The 16831-nt window shown below is 31.4% G+C and overlaps 2 protein-coding genes across 2 annotated transcripts in view; one reads left to right on the top strand and one right to left on the bottom strand.

Annotated features, from left to right (window-relative positions):
* The window catches only part of Rab3GAP1 (RAB3 GTPase activating protein subunit 1), a 207546-nt gene that overhangs the window by 152120 nt on the left and 38595 nt on the right, over positions 1 to 16831 (bottom strand). The window lies entirely within an intron of this gene.
* LOC107451098 (leucine-rich repeat and fibronectin type-III domain-containing protein hattifattener) overlaps positions 1 to 16831 on the top strand; it is a 48102-nt gene that overhangs the window by 16404 nt on the left and 14867 nt on the right. Inside the window, exon 2 of the mRNA XM_016067088.5 lies at positions 15507 to 16019. Within this exon, the coding sequence (XP_015922574.1) occupies positions 15530 to 16019 (490 nt within the window). The 5' untranslated portion in view covers positions 15507 to 15529. The remainder of the gene's footprint in view (positions 1 to 15506; positions 16020 to 16831) is intronic.

Here is a 16831-nt window from a genome sequence, read left to right as displayed (position 1 = left end):
AAACCTTGGATTTCCGGATTGAAAAAACCGGAAATCCGGATTTTTTCAGGAGCACAATCATCTCTGCTGATGATAATACATTAAAAAAAAAAATATTTTTAAAAAATTCAAGCTTCAATCATTAAACATAATTTCTCTATTAAAAAAAAAAAAAATAAATAAAAATAAAAATAAAAATGTTTTTCTGTAAGCGATTAAATAAAAGTAAAAAATAAAAATCTTTTCAAGAAAATCCTTCAATTTAACAGTTAGATGAAATCAGGTGTAAACATCATCTCTTCTAAAGTACAATAAAACCACATAGAAAAAAGAGTTAAAACTTTCGATTATAAGCAATAATCGAAAAGATGAGGGGAGGTGTGGATTGGGGGATCAGAAAAGAATGCGCATCATTCGTTAAGCATGCAGTGGACGTCGTTTGTCAGGTGAATGAACTACTCCAATGGATAGCCAACCACTCTCTCTTTTATCTTCGCCTAAGCGGTTTCGCGCATTATTTCCATAGATTTGGCGCGAAACAACCAGAGATCGAAAACTTTCAACAATTTTTTAAACACGCCGGAATCTGTCAGTTGGAAAAGGCTTATCAGAAAACACGCAATTTTATCAAATAACTGATTGGAGCGTGGAGAGATTACGAACGGATTTTTGAAGCTGCTATTTTTTTCGTCAGAGTGACAGTAAGGATTGTTATGTGTTGACTTATGATAGAGACTAAGTTATTGGATGTTACAAATTTGCATATTTAAACGCTTTTGAATTGTTCTTTATTTGACAGATACTTATTTAAATTTCAAAGCTTGGTGTTTAGTCAAGTTTTAAAAGATTCTAAGATAGGGCAGCGATACCCAAAAGGTGTTCTGCGGGCGCATAGACTTCCGGAGAAAGATTACGGGGATACCGGAAGTTTTATATTTCTTTTTACCATTAATAATTATGTTTATATCCATTCGATAATCTATAATTTGTTTAATATTTCAATTGCTTATGGGAAATATTTTATCAGGGTGCGTAGCCAGATTTTTCAACCAAAAATAAGCACATTTTAAGTATTTTTTAAGCACTCAAAAAATATTTCTAATCACTTTCCGAAAAAAAAAATCATAATTAGGATCTGTGCAGTAATAAAATTTTTTTTCTATTGTTTAAAGTTCTTAATTTATAAACATAAAATCTATAAAATTCAAAAACTTTACATAATCATGAAAAAATAACTAGTTTCTGATAAATGTTGCAGAGAAAATGGTGAAAATCATGCACTTTTTTGTAATTTAGAACGACAATCGATACGGCAAAGAAAAAAAATCTCTTATTTAAAGATAGAAAATTAAGCACTTTTTACAAACGCCGAATAAAAAAAAAGCACCTTTAAGGGTTCTTAAAAAACGTAAATCAAAAATAAACACCCTTAAGCACTTTTTAAAAACGCTACGCACCCTGTTAATGAAAATGGAAAAAAAGCAGCAAAATTTAAGAAATATTTTTTTAATAACAATAAATCGGACAAATTATGAAAAAGATATGCATGTATAAATAAGTACTTCTCATGGAGCTTTTCGATTTAAAATAAAATAACTAAACTCAAGAATAAAGAATAACGTTTATAACAGTTATTTTTTGAAAACCATAAATTTATTTATTTTATTCAGTTTAGCATATGCATACACCGAATTCTTAATATGAAATATTTCATTCTTCCCATTCCATTTTTTTAAAATTTTTCCTTTTCTTTTTGATGTTTGTATATTTAAAGTTGCTAATGAACATTTTGTATAATACCGCCAAAAGAAAATGGTTCATTTAGGGTTTCTTAACCGAAAAAAACACTATGATAAAAGGTACTAAAATGGAACAAAATTACTAATTTCCTCCAATTGTATGTGGCAATTATCGTTTTACAAAACCTTATATTGGTGAATTTTATAAAGTAATTTTATAAACCGTTCATTTTTATTCGTCGATCGGTTTTCATGACGCCAACACAAGTGGCATTTCCACACCGAGAAAACGACACTGACAAAAATTAAAATCGTTTGCGAAAAATCATGTACCTTCGATAACATTTTGAAGTCAATTAACCCCTAAGAACGCCAACTTCCATTAATGACCATTTTATGGTCGCCCACGAGAGAATTTAATGTACTAAAATAAATCTTTTCGAACCTTAGGAGTCGTCAAAACGATTACAGAACGATTATTAAATATTTTTTTAAAAAATCGTTAAAATACATAGCTCTTTTCAATTGTCACATTATTCAAAAATGCAAATAAAAATACCAGCCAAAAGGAATCGTTCTTTTTTAAGCAAAAGTAACAAATGAATAACAATGGTTTCATTTATAACTGAAGCATGATCTTTATAAACCTTATTACAATTATATTCTACACAAACTATTATAATTTAAGAATTTACTTAAAGAGCGGATATGCAAATGTCGCCAACCATCAAAAGGAAGCCAATGCCCATTATTTGAATAAGTATTGCAGCAACTACCAATTGTATGGAATAATCGCGTGTTTTAACTCAGTTTACAGAAAGGTCTCGTCGACCCACTGCACTTTTAAGCGACACATTTACTTACATTGTTAAAATAATTGGAAACTGCTGTTTAAAAAAGAACAATGACAAGACACAATTGAAATAAGGTGGACAGTTAAAAACAAACAACAAAAGGCTGTTATTAAAGAAAAAGTGACGTGAAGCCTTTCCGAGATAAAATAAATACTACAAAATATTAAAATGAATAAGTAAAAATTAGAGTAAGGATGAAGTTTTGTTTCTTAATACCGTTTCGCAAATAAAATAAAAATTCAAAGTTCCTTGACACCAATGAAAAAACTGTTTTGTGCTACTGTAGGTATACGACTATGTGATCCTGTTAGTTTACAAGATACAACAAAACAAATACAAATTTAAAATATTCCTTTGAAATAATATTTTGTCCGAAACTTTCGGAGTTATTGTATTGGTAATTAAAGAGTTCTTTTTTTTAGTTTGAAAATATTTAAAAATTTATTCAGGGTGCGCGGCCAAATTTTTCAACAAAAAATACGTACTTTTTAAGCACTTTTCAAGCACTCAGAAAATATTTTTAAGCACTTTAAAAATATATCATAATTATTCAGGGTTGGCAAATTTTGGTGATTTAATCCGGTTTTAACCGTCATGTCAAAAAAAAACCTTTTGACATAGTTTTTGCAAATTGTCAAAAACCCACAATTTTGAACTAAGGATAATTTTTAGCTATTATAAATATGAAATAATTTTGAATTAACATATATGTAAAATTACAAGTGTTCCATTAATTATGTTTTTGCATTATTTTAACATAACTCTTTTTGTATTAAAAATTATTGTTGAAACCCAAGTTTTGGGGTTGAAAATATTAAATAACTATAAATAAAAATGTGTCAAATTGCAATTTATCCAATCCCTTAATTTGTTTAATTATTGAAAATAAAAATGCAAAAACAAATTATCTTATTAAAAAAAAAAACTTAACAATCATCTTATTCTTTATATGTGAAATCAGTTTTTATTTACTTCCATTTTAACTCATCTTTCCCCCAAAGCAAGTTCCCATAGTTCTGAAGCCCCACTGTACTACCAAGTTCATTTTTCAGTTTTGTATGAAAAAGACCGATTTTTTAAACTGTTCTTACAATGTAAACAATGTCGTTTTGCATAATTCGTAGCGAAAATCAACATGGAAAAGAAAAAAATCTCATTTTGGAAAAGGGAAAATTAAGCACTTTTTAAAAACACCCTATGAAAAAAACACCTTTAAGGGCTTTAAAAAGACGAAAATCGAAAAAAGCGCCTTTAAGCACTTTTTAAAAACGCTACGCACTCTGTTATTATATATTAATAACGATATTTACTTCCAAAGTTTAAAACTAAAACAATCGAGCAATGCTTTAATTGCGTATCGCAGAATTAAAGCAGGCTGTATATTGCCAATTCTAATCATCAGTTATAAACTGCAAATAAATATAGTGAATCACTTTTTGTCTAACATAACATTTTATAAAATTCTCGTAGTTAGAATTATTTTTTTCACAATTTCAATAATACAAAAAAATAAAAATAAATAAAAAAGCATCATTTACTATGGACGGACAATTCCTTAAGAAATTCCAATTGCTATTTCAAATTATATTCAATTTTTTTTTCAAACTTTTTTGCGTCTAATTTTCGAAAAGCATCACTTTTAGCAAAAAACATAGTACCAATACATTATCATAGCATTTAAAGTATAAATCATCAAATCGTCAACCAAAATAAAGAATATTTTGATTTTTTAAGTTTTAGTTATTATGTCTTAATTGTTCTTTTGAAATTTTAGTGTTCTTTTGAAATTTCTGACAGAATAATCGTTTCATTTATTCATAGCAATTAAATACCCCATCCCTACATTCATTTTCCCAGTAACAAACGATTTCATTGCATAGAATCGCAGCACTCCAGCTAATTAATTAAATTTTGACAGAAACACTTCATTACGCACATTAATTTTAAAAGTCACTCCGCGAGATTCGAGTCACGAAAAACAAATTTGTTTACAATGACTACTGCATAATTAAACAGTAGGTGCAAACTGAAAACAAAATTCTTTGCAAGAAAACAATGAAAAATGTTGCCAGCTTAACGTAACAATGTTGAATATTCATAGTCTAAAGTAGGGATTCACAAAACGTACAAGATAAGCAAAAGTGATATAATTCAAGTCTCATATTCATCATCGTACTGTAACAACGAACAGGACAACTGAACGTAATATTCCCCAAGTAGAATACTCGATGAGGTTATGAATAATAAAGAACAAAGAGAACAATGTCCTGACTTCCATAATGGCAACAGTGAACAGTCTTAACATCCGAAACAAGTTTTTATGCAAGTGGACGTCTTAAAAATACAAGGATTAACGGCCAGTGAGGATTTAAAACCCCAAAACAAATTAGAAACGCAAACACGAAGCCAGCAGAACAAAGAACTTCACCCTCTCTTTCAGAAATCGGCGAGACCCCAGCAATGGCTTTTGTTTACTTCCACACAAAATCTTCTCTTCTTCTTTTTTACCAATCCTCTGCAGACGATAAGTATTTTGTTTCTTTTGTTCCAAAGTCTTAACCCGATTCCTCATCAATCCTAATGGAATTCCAAACAGAAAAGAAAAATTAACTTTCGGCGATATTATAAGAGATGTAGGTTACGGTCAAGGCGAATACGCTGTGGACATTGAATAGTTTTCGACCTCATATCTTCCTTTTTTTTCGAAACATGGTGAATTTTCTATTCAAGTTTCGATAATTAGAATTTTTTTTACGTATCATAATCATTATCCATTAGTCATGCCACACTGCATAACTAAACCGAAATACTTGTAAATAAGAAGATGATATGACGCGACAAATTGGGAATTGCACTTGAAACTGGGACACTAATCGTCTGCGCTTGAACCAATTAAGAACTTTTTCCCACGTAATTCCGCAAACTTTTATTTAAAAGTGAATTATTATCTATCTAACCACTACATTCACGCTAATCACAGAAAATCTTTAGAATGCGGAATAAGAAATTAAAAAGTATGGTAATTATTTGCATTTTGTTTTAAATCAAAATCAATTTAACAGAAACAACTTACAATCGTCTAAATATTTCCCACTATTAGATGATATTAACTTCGGGAAGCAGCACATGGCACCATTCCCAAATGCTCTATTTTGATTTAATTTATAATAATAAATTACTAGATTGCTCAAGAAAGTCATTTAGACTGCTTTTTAATTTCAATTAGGAAAAAAATGATGTATATAATGACAAAATTTCTTTTAGAATTTTGTGACTTTTTGCACAACATATACTTTTTCTTATTGTTAATATTTGCTAATGGCTTGTTATATAACTGTAAATAATATAAAAAATATTACAAATTAATTTTAAACAAATTTCTTTATACATTAGTTATTCTTTCACAGTGCAGTCGTCTATTTTGACTGCTTTTGGGCAATATAGGTATATACTAAGTTTCAGTTTTTCTAGTGTTAAAACACGATATAAAACATTGTTTTTTCCCCGTTTTGAGTTTTAAAAGATGCTGTAACTTTGAATGCTTCTTTCAATGGTAAAAACTTTTTTTTGTCTTTAATTAACTTTAAAAAGATGCATCTCAAACAGAACCGTCGATAGACTTTGTCCAGTCCCTAAAATAATCTCTTTCTTCGACGCCCCTGTATAAATTAACTACTGAGAATCCAGATTAAAGCAATTTTGGTACATTTTCAGAAAATTGTTATTGGTACTTTATATCATCATCATACTATCATGCATGCTAATACTTCAAACATGATGTTAAAAGTTTATTATTCATGAGCTTATTAATTAGCACAGTAATGTGGTTCAAATTAACTCCTTATTAGAATTACTGCAAATTTAACAACAGAATGCTCCAATATTTCGAACAATATTGCTCCAATAGTTGAACCTGTAATTTGAACCACACTATCGTGCAATGTAGATAGAATCTCAATAAGATGTAAAGTTAAGCCATGTTTAAGTTCCGTTTAAACCATAGAATCGCATAATTAAATGTAGAAAAAAGTAACCAGCACGTAAGGATTAATTCGGTTTACTGAAGTTGCAAATTTGCAGGATTCTATGAGCCAGAAAATTTATATCTTCTTGCAGACATTTGTATTTTGAAAAAAATATTAGTAAGATATAAATCAATATTTCTAACAGTGTACCGCACTGCCTTTTTCTATACTTATATAATATATCGTCTAATTTATTCAATCGTCAAATTTATATTATATATCGTCTAATTTAACCCATTGATACACGAACGTAAAGAAGTGCAAACCGGTTTCAATCGCGCAAAAACAATAAAGCCTGTTCATCACCTGATAATTAAGATTTTACATAGAATTTAATTAGTGCATCGAATAATTTGGTCAGGGACTGTACATCAAATATGCACTGGTTACAATATGAAACGATTTGGTATCCATCAAGCTGAATTCGCACCAACTTCCTAGTCGACGGAATTTTACTCATGTACCCATTTTTAAGTTGAATTGAGTCGAGTACAGAGGATTGTTTTGTTAAGAGGACAGTTTGCTTTTTAAACATGTCAAACATAAAAAGAACGAAATAAAAATGGTTTCGACATAAGTATTAAATTTTACGGTTAAAGTGTGCCCTAAACTTTTACTCGTAAAATCTTTCTCTAAAAAACACGCTAAAAAGAATGTCGCAACTGAACTAAAACCCTCTCAGTGATATTCCCACCCATAAAGTTCAAAAGAACAAATAAATAAAGACATTCGATTCGAACATAAAAAAAAAATGAAGGCAAAAAAGGAAGAAAAAAATTTCTTCAGGTGAGGGCCTCAACTTCCATCAAAACATCCGCGTCGCTTGCATGACTGCTATGCACGATTCAACAGTTCGACACTGTGAGCACTTCACCATTCTGAGCACGTCCACCCCTCCTTCCCAACCCTTACTATTTTGAGCACAAAAAAAGTGAAAGTAGCTGAAAGGTCAATCTTCGTGCACACGGTCAAGTCGCTCACAGAAGTCGAAAGCTTTTCTTTTATTAATATTTGAGTCGTTCTTTTTTATGTTGCATATGGAATAAAAATTTTACATGCTTATCAATGAATAAAACTGTTCCGGTTATGCAACAATGTTCCTAAGATATTTAATTCGCTTTCATTTTTATTTTACCTCTTTAAAGAAGTTTCGATTTTAATCTGTCAATTAAATGCGTAGGCCATTTTTAACGTCGTGGGAATTCTAAGATAATATAAGAATTCAGTATCTAAATTTCAATGTTAACAAACCATCGAGCATTGTATAGCATTTAAAAGCTAACTCTACCGATTTTAATTGTTCTCAGAATTAGATGTTGAAAAATAATTTTAAAAAAAAAAATTTTTAAAAAATAAAAAACATAATAGCTGTATAATTTATTTTATTTACAGAAATTTGTTTGATGATTTGGGGCGCAATATGCGACCATTTTGCTCAAAAAATTTTATCACAAATTTAAAAATCTAATTTAAATAAATAAATAAACAGTCAGAATCAAATTTTAAACATGTATAACTTTATTCAGTTATATTCAGTATTTTCTGAATTTTATTCAGTTATATTACATAGAGTTCTTATTTTATAAACGTTGCTTTGAACAGTAGACTCAATTTTGAGTTTACGACTACCAATGAGCAACTCCGTAGCCTTGTAATTTCGAACCCAATCCAGAAGACAAGGGAACTCCTGAATCAAGTATTGCGGGGAATTTTGCCTTCATGAAAGACTTTTTGATGGAACTAACCCGCATTTGCGTTACATGAAGAGAGAAAACCATGAAAACCTCCCACGAATTAGCCTGACGACAAGGGGACTCTAATCTATGATCCGTTTACCACTGAGGATATTTTACGTCAGCACTATGGTCGGTGCAAGCCGGGTGTGGAATTCGTATAGACCAGCCAGAGCTGGGATTCGAACCCGGTTCACCTTATTGGAAGGCAAACGCTCTAACCCCTGAGCCACCAGGGCTCTGTCTCTTTTACTTGTGCAAAGAAGTTAATATTGTTTAAAACTAGTACGGGAAAAACTGAATAAATAGGGTAGGTACTTTATTTACACCGCACTAGAGCTGCACAATGGGTTATTTTAAGTTATAAATAAATAAATGATATAGAAATAAATTAAATTAAAATGCAAAATATGGATTTTGAAGTTAAAGTCAGCCCCAAAAGCTGGTTAGCACCATTTGCGGAAAGAAAAAAAAAAGGTTGCTATCATATAGAAACTTCTTAAAAATAAGATACCTAGTGTAAAACCGTCGTTCTCGAAATTAACTTACACCAAAAGTTTGTTGAAGCATTTTGGACAGCAAATCATTAGATATTCTATTCTTTCTTCTGTTCTTTCTTTATAAATAGTTCTAGAGAAAACCATGTTTTAAGAAGTTTAATTCTTTCTCTATTCTTTCTTCTGTTCTTTCTTTATAAATAGTTCTAGAGAAAACCATGTTTTAAAAAGTTTAATTTCAACATCAAGATTAAAAAAAAAAAGAAGAAAATAGTTGCTTTTAGTAGCCTAAAACATGAAAATGGTTGCCAAAAAATACGAAAATGGTTGCCTAAATAAGAACAAAAAATTTTCAATAAGATGACTAAAATTTTATTAAATTATTTGCCATATACCATGATCCATTTAGTCAACTTAGTATGATACTTCTTATATAAACGTTAGTGTTCTAGCACTAAATTTTTATAGAAAAATAATTTGTATATTTGCAGAAAATTGAATACTTTTAATTACTAGAATTCATTCAAAAAAAATATTTTTTCATTAAAAAAAACGTAATTTTTTTAATTTTTTTTTCCTTTTATCAATATTGATTTAGCAAATATATATATACACATATATATTACGAAAAATGATTTCTCAAATTCAAAATCCAAGCATCGTAATATAGTATTAAAAATTGGGTTTTTCAAAATCATGGAGAATTTCGTAGCAATAACTGTTGAAAAGGCGATCAAGAAACAAAATAGACTTACAATGGAATCTGCGCAAATTGAGGGCATTAAAAAGTGATGACTCAAATATGCAATTCAATTTTTTTTTTTTTTTTTTTTTTTAAAGAGCCGTGTTCAGAAGCTCCCTTGGGCCTCAGGTTGTCTGTCAACCCAATTTAAGCTTTTTTAAAAATAAAAATAAAAGAAAGAAACATCGCTAGGAGTACAGAAAAATCTTCCAATAGCCTGCTTTTCCTAAAAATAGTTGCTTTTCATCCTTTTCAAGCAAATAAAAGTCGCATTTAGTCGCCTGTGGCAACCCTGCTGTCTGAGCCCTTTGAGAAATTGAAATTTTAAGTGTAAAACTGTTATTCTCGAAGTTCTCTGCAAACACCAAATTTATTTGAACTCCTCGATTAATAAAAGTTAAACTGTAGTTCTCAAGTTTATTATTGCTAACACCAAAAATCTCTTTTAAAAATCTGTTATCCTAGCTCACTCCTGACACCAAAAGTTAATTAAAACTTCTCTCATAGTGTAAAACAACGTTTCTAGAAGTTCACAGCGAATGCCAAAACTTAGTTCAAATCTCTTATTACGAATTTCTTCTTCGCCTATAGAGGGCGCTGTTATCAATCATTAAGATTATAAACATGTGTCACTTGTGTGGCAGGCAACGGATCAGAAACCGAGGTCGTTGCAGTTTGTTAATATATTCTTATATGAATACATTCTGTGCATGCGTAGAAAAGGATTGCTGCAGTGTGCGTAGCAAGATTTTTCAACAAAAAAAAAAAACTTTTTAAGTATTTTTTAAGCACTCAAAAAATATTTCGCATCACTTTCCAAAAAAAACAATCATAATTAGGATCTGTGCAGTTATAAAAATTATTTTCTTTCTATCATTTAAAAGTTCTTAATTTATAAGCATAAAATCAATATAATTTAGAAACATTTTCAAAAACTTTACATAATCATCATAAAATAACTAGTTTCTGATGAATATTGCAGAGAAAATAGTGCGAACCATGCATTTTTTTGTAATTTAGAACGACAATCGATACGGCAAAGAAAAAAAAATCTCTTTTTGAGAGATAGAAAGTACGCACTTTTTACAAACCCCGAATAAAATTTTAAAAAAACTACCTTTAAGGGCTTTTAAAAAACGTAAATCAAAAATAAGCACCTTTAAGCACTTTTTAAAAATGTGCTACATTCATGGATTCCTGTGCTACATTCATGGATTTAGTCAATGAAACTAACAACTCAACTCTAAAAAATGAAGAAGCTTGAAAGGTGGCTGCTGCCAAGAAAAAAGTTTAGACTGTCGTAGATTATTTTTAAAAAATAAACAACTATTCACAAAAAGTAAAAACTGGCATTCAGAGCTGTTAGAAATAAAAAGTAAAAGGTTGCTATTCATCGAATTACTAAGCGAAGTACAACAGCGTGGGTGAACATTCTACGGTTAATGACAGAAGCTTCCGTTCGATGGCAGAAAAGATTTCACACATTTACAAACGCTTAAAGCAAGGATAATTACATATTACACCTAAACACGATGGAATTGGATTGAGAAAATTCGAACAAAAGCGTACCTAATAACACCCTCAACACCGAAAAAGATTTGCGGTACAAACTCTCTTTTAATGATAGTGACTTCTTTTTTTTCTTTTCTTGGCAGACAAAACGAGTCACCAGCTACAAAAAAAAAACGCAACAGCAGTTGGAAGTTTCTCACACAACATTGCGGCAGCATGCCGATAAAGAATACATCGCTGGGATGGTGTGCTTTAAACTTTAACTTCCGTGGCTGGGCATTGACCAGGCTTCGGCGCATCACTGGCTGCCGGCGGTCCGTTCAGCCGTTTCTAAATCCATTGTCTGACCGAGCGGGAAGAATAATTCCACAAACATCTTTTTTGAATCTTAGCTAAAATGTAACGGTGTTGAGGATCGGTTCCGGCAAGTCAGAGAGAACTTCCTCATAGTTGTTGAAGCATGTCTGAATGCGCGGACTTTAGTGGTCAAAGGTGCCCCCCTTTTGTAATTCAAAACAAAGCTACTCCCAAGAAGAGTGGAAATGTTTGTTTCTGCTAATGAAGGAACAAACGAGGCAGATACGCTGGAGTGCGTTTAACACTCACTTTTAATACACTCTGATTTGCATGATTGGAAGAGCTTTCATTTGCCTTGGAATCTTTACGTTATTTATTCCATTCAATCTTTTGAAAATGAGCTAAATGCCTTTGGCAACTAATATGAATACTGAAAAACCACGTAGAATTTAATACAAAGGAGCACTCAATAAGTCTTGAAACTGATGAACATGTATTTAATTTGACACATGAATTAGCAGGAGGTTAATTTAATTAACAGAAAATGATTTCCTTTTCAACAAAATAAAACTAGAAGGGTTCTTTTTTTCCCCTTTAGAATTCTAGTCTGATTTGCATGATTGAAAGTGCTTTCATTAACCCCTCAACGATCGGTTAATTTTCAAGAAAACGGTCATAAAAGTGCCTATTTCTTATCACATATCACAAATACACGTATTTGATTAGTGCTGACATCTAGTTTAAAATAAACTATCTACAATTACCTAAAAAATATCCTGGTACTGCCATCTAGTGTGCAAAATGATAAATAAAATGTTTTCCAGACAAAAGAAATGAATTAGTTTTATTCTTATTGGCGCGTTACTACTGAACACTTCAGTCCGGAAATATCATGGGAGCGAGAAATAGAGGGCGAAACCACACGGGAGCGAAAGGAAAGGGTTAAGTAGGAATCTTTCAATATTTTTTTTACTGTTGGAAACAGTGACGTAGTTTTAATGTATGTTCGAGGAGGTTATCGGTCATCTCCTTCTAATACATATATATATATATATATATATATATATATATATATATATATATATATATATATATATATATATATATATATATATATATATGTATGTATGTATGTATGTATGTATGTATGTATGTATGTATGTATGTATGTATGTATGTATTAGAAGGAGATGACCGATAATACATACCCCCAAACCCTCTCCAAAACTACGCCACTGGTTGGAAATAGACTAAATGCTTTTGGAAATCAGTACAGAAATTTAAATGCCAGAACTACGAGGAATTTATTACAGAAAATTAATTTTAAATACTTTTTAAAGATTTTTTGAATTTGATGAGCATGTTTTAAATTTGGGGACTGAATTAGCATAATTTTAAGGAAAAATTACGTTCAATTTAGAAACGATTTCTAGAAAGTGAAACTGGAAATTTTTTTTTCTATACACAGATCCAATCATATTTGAGTGATTAAAAGCGCATTCATTTTCATTGACTTGGAATCTTTTATTATTTACTCCATTCAACTATTGAAAATCAGCTAAATACTTCTTTTGATAACTAATGTCTAAAAATAAATGGAATTTTTTACAAATGAATCTTTCACAAAGCTTTTGAATATGATGGATATATTGTTAATTCGACACATATATTAGTACGAGATTAATTAAATTTTAAAAAAAAATTATTATTTTTTATTTTCTAGTACACGAAGCTTTATTTTCTACACATTTAATATGATTCACATGGTTAAACGATGCTTTGATTGACTTGGAATCTTTTATTTATTCTATTCAACTATTGAACACAAGTTAAATGCTTTTGACAATTAAAGCAAAAAAATTAATACCTAAAACTACGCAGAATTTATAACAAATGGGCAATCAAAAATATTTTAATCTGAAGGATACGTAGCTAATTAGACACATTCATATGAAGTTAATTAATTTAAGAATACAATTAATTTTCTAGAAATCTAGAGAAAAACGTAGAGAATTCAGTTTAACGTTGAACTATAACATTGGTAACATAATATCGCGCAAAATTTGCTGCAACTTTCATAAGGTATTAAGTTTAACGATATTTACGTTCCGTTTGAACCATTTTATCTTTCGCAATCAATTTCGAGAATTGGTTCAACCTTGAACCATAATATCGATACTTTTAACCATAATTACCATTAACCAAACAAAAAGGAAGGGTGAGAAAGAAAGGACGAAAAATAACATCGATGTTAAAATTCTTAAATAGTATAAAATTTAAGAAAAAGCTATTAAAACACAATTCAAAAGACATTTATTAATACTATGCATATCAATACATCACATTCATGAGAAACGGAGAGGAGATGTATTGCGCATTTAATAGGAAAAACAAGCATACACTTTAATTGAAAAGACAAGTGTAAACAAGAAGGGATGAATGATACTCTAAAAACTTCTGCTCTAAAAACTTCTGAATCTTGGCGGAAGTTCACGTCAACATGGAGAAGAGGTGTAATGTTCTCATATCCATCATTTTCTTGAGGAATGGGGGAGGAGGCAGATGCAGAATTCGAAAGGAAATACATACACAAAAAGATAAAAAACCAAACCCTCACCTTTGCATCACGATCAAAAACAGAAGATCCAAAAGAAAGGAAAAGGTTTTTCTGGTGGTCATTGAAGATGAGGTGAAAGCGAGATATATTCGCTAATAGCAGTGATTTGGCGAAAGTGCGTGCGATTTCACGGTGACTGACCGCCAAAATGCCAATAAAAGAAAGGCCATGGAAGAAAAGAAATCAAATTAAACAGAATGGTTGGAAGTTGATATTCGAATGAAATTAAGTCACCGCAGGCAAAAGATCAAACGGGGGATAGCTGGAAGTTGTTTATAGTCACGAAACTTAGATATCAAATAGCCAGTTGGAATGATAATGCATTGAAAGTAAAGCAATATGGTATGAAAAGAAGGTTTCTTTTAGTGAAGTAGGAAACTTTGTTTATATACACCAAAGAGACGTAATAGTTATTTTAAGTCACACGTTTACTTTTAATGCTTTATTGCACGTGTTTTATTCTTATAAAAGCCATTGCCATAGGACAAAAAAAAAAAAGAACGTAAACATTTCAAGGAAAATGAAAATCATGAAAAACAATTTCCGTCTGAAAGATCATGCACATCACGGTATACATTTTTTATAAATTCAGTATACATTTTTTTTCTTAAAAAAGCATATTCTTTCCATTATTTATTAAATACACTGATTTTTTTCTTCTTTTGTATCAATTTACTTAAAGAAACATTAGAATATTGAAGGGATATAAACATAATTACAAGTTTCAAAAATCATAACAGGTTAAAATGAAGTTCAAACTTTTGGAAACCTCGTGACCTTTCCACGGAACACTGTTTAGGAACTAGTGTAATAATTGTGTTAAAGTAATAATACAATTTTCAAGAACATTTTCGATTTTTCTTTTCTATTTACCCTACCAGCAAAACAACTTGAGCCCTCATTGGACTAATATTCACGTATCTTGGCTCAATAAGGGTTCAAAGGGCCGTTATTTCTCCGATGTTGGCATTATCTAGAAATCCCTGGTTCACCCGATATTTTACAGCCATTTTGCAACCAATATCGGTCTTATATAGAATTGTCTGATTCACCCGATATTTTACAGCCATTTTGCAACAAATATCGGTCTTTGATAGAAATTTCAGATTCACCCGACATTTTACAGTCATTTTGCAACCAATATCGGCCTTATATAGAATTGTTTGATTCACCCGATATTTTACAGCCATTTTGCAACAAATATGCGACAAATATATTGAAATTTTAGATTCACTCGATGCTTTATATTTATTATGCTCCAATATATGCCTTATATTGGCTTTATATAGACCGATATTGGCTCTATATATTAGCAATATTAAAAATATAGACATCCCAATATTGGTCCGTCAGTTCATGTTCATATAGAACTCATATTGAGCCAATTCTTAGCCCAACTGGAGCCAAGGTGAAATAATTCTAGAATAATTGCTAGATAAGCTTCTAATAATTGCTAGAGATGAAGTAAAAGTTATCGGTTAATTAATAAACTTCTTTTGTATTCATTTCAGGATTCAGCAGCAACCAGTAAGCAATGAAGAAAAGAATATACCCATGCTTTCTCGCATCGTGGTGTTGCTTCATATTAATGGTAAACACCCAGTGTCCCTGGTCCAGAGAACTTGTAAACTTACACACTGACTGCGTATGTGCGTACAGTAACAGCCAGCGCATTTCCATCCAGTGCAGTCCAGTCAATTTCACACTCCTCATGTCTACTCTCAGAGGTTCGGTAAGCAACATCCCCATCGATTTACTGTACGTAAGCAATGCCACAATCGAAGTGCTGCGCAATGGCAGCTTCGAAGACCTCAGAATACAGAGCCTGCATCTTTCGAAGAGTAAAATACGAGATATTGAAGTTGGAGCGTTCTTCGGACTGAAAGAAACGCTCACCAGTCTTAACCTCCAGGACAACCTGCTGAGGGAGATACCCGTGGAAGGAATGAGAAGTCTGAATTCTCTACAATTTCTGGACCTGTCTCATAATGTGATACGTAAAGTACAGGATGATGCCTTTAAAGGTAATTATTTCTCTAATTTAAGTAGGAAAAAAGTTTTTCTGACTAAACATAGAACACGGAACGTAAACTTACAACTGTACTAGTCATATCGTGAAATTCGAGCAACAGATATCTTATGTGCTAGCAGAAAAAAAAATTCGAGTTTTATTTTTTTAAGTTGACGTCCCGCAGTGGACTGATCGTAAAGACACGATTCCCGGTGGAACACCGAAGTCAAGCCTCACTGGCTGCGGTCAGTAAGCGGGCGGGTGACCACTTTAATCAGCCTGAGTAGGGACGTGCTCGGTATAGGTCCTTGTTAAACTGTTCTACTGTAAAGTGCTCAACTTCTAGAGCAGGTCGTCGGGCTACCAAAGCAGGGGAACCATTCCCTTTGCGGAGGATAAAAAATTGCGATGGCACGTCTTCGGATCACCCTAAAGAATGTTTCCCAGACCATAGCTCATTGTGCAGCTCTAGTGAGACGGAAATAAAGTATATACCTACCTTTTAAGTTCACATTGGGTATCAGCGAACTATATAATAAGCAAAAATAAAGTTCATACAATATAACTAGAGAATTTCGGACAGCGTGTACCTTTAGGATGTACCTTAGATAGGAATGAAATCACGAAGTTATTCTTGAAGTGGTACAATTCGACACAGATAATTCTCTTGCATAAAAACTGCTTCGCCAGCAGTTGCAATGACAACGACTCGAGATTTAAACACTGTGGAAAACGTATTTTCTAAGGAGGTATCTAATACTATAAAGCTGAACTACATCAGTTGACCAATAGTTCAACTATTTGCGTCCTTAAATTTTCTACAGG

Source organism: Parasteatoda tepidariorum, chromosome 8, assembly GCF_982258835.1.
Source record: "Parasteatoda tepidariorum strain Cologne lab strain chromosome 8, Ptep-v5.0, whole genome shotgun sequence".
Classification (NCBI taxonomy): Eukaryota; Metazoa; Arthropoda; class Arachnida; order Araneae; family Theridiidae; genus Parasteatoda; species Parasteatoda tepidariorum.
The sequence above is the reverse complement of the archived record's forward strand: the minus strand, read 5'-3'. Positions and strand labels throughout refer to the sequence as shown.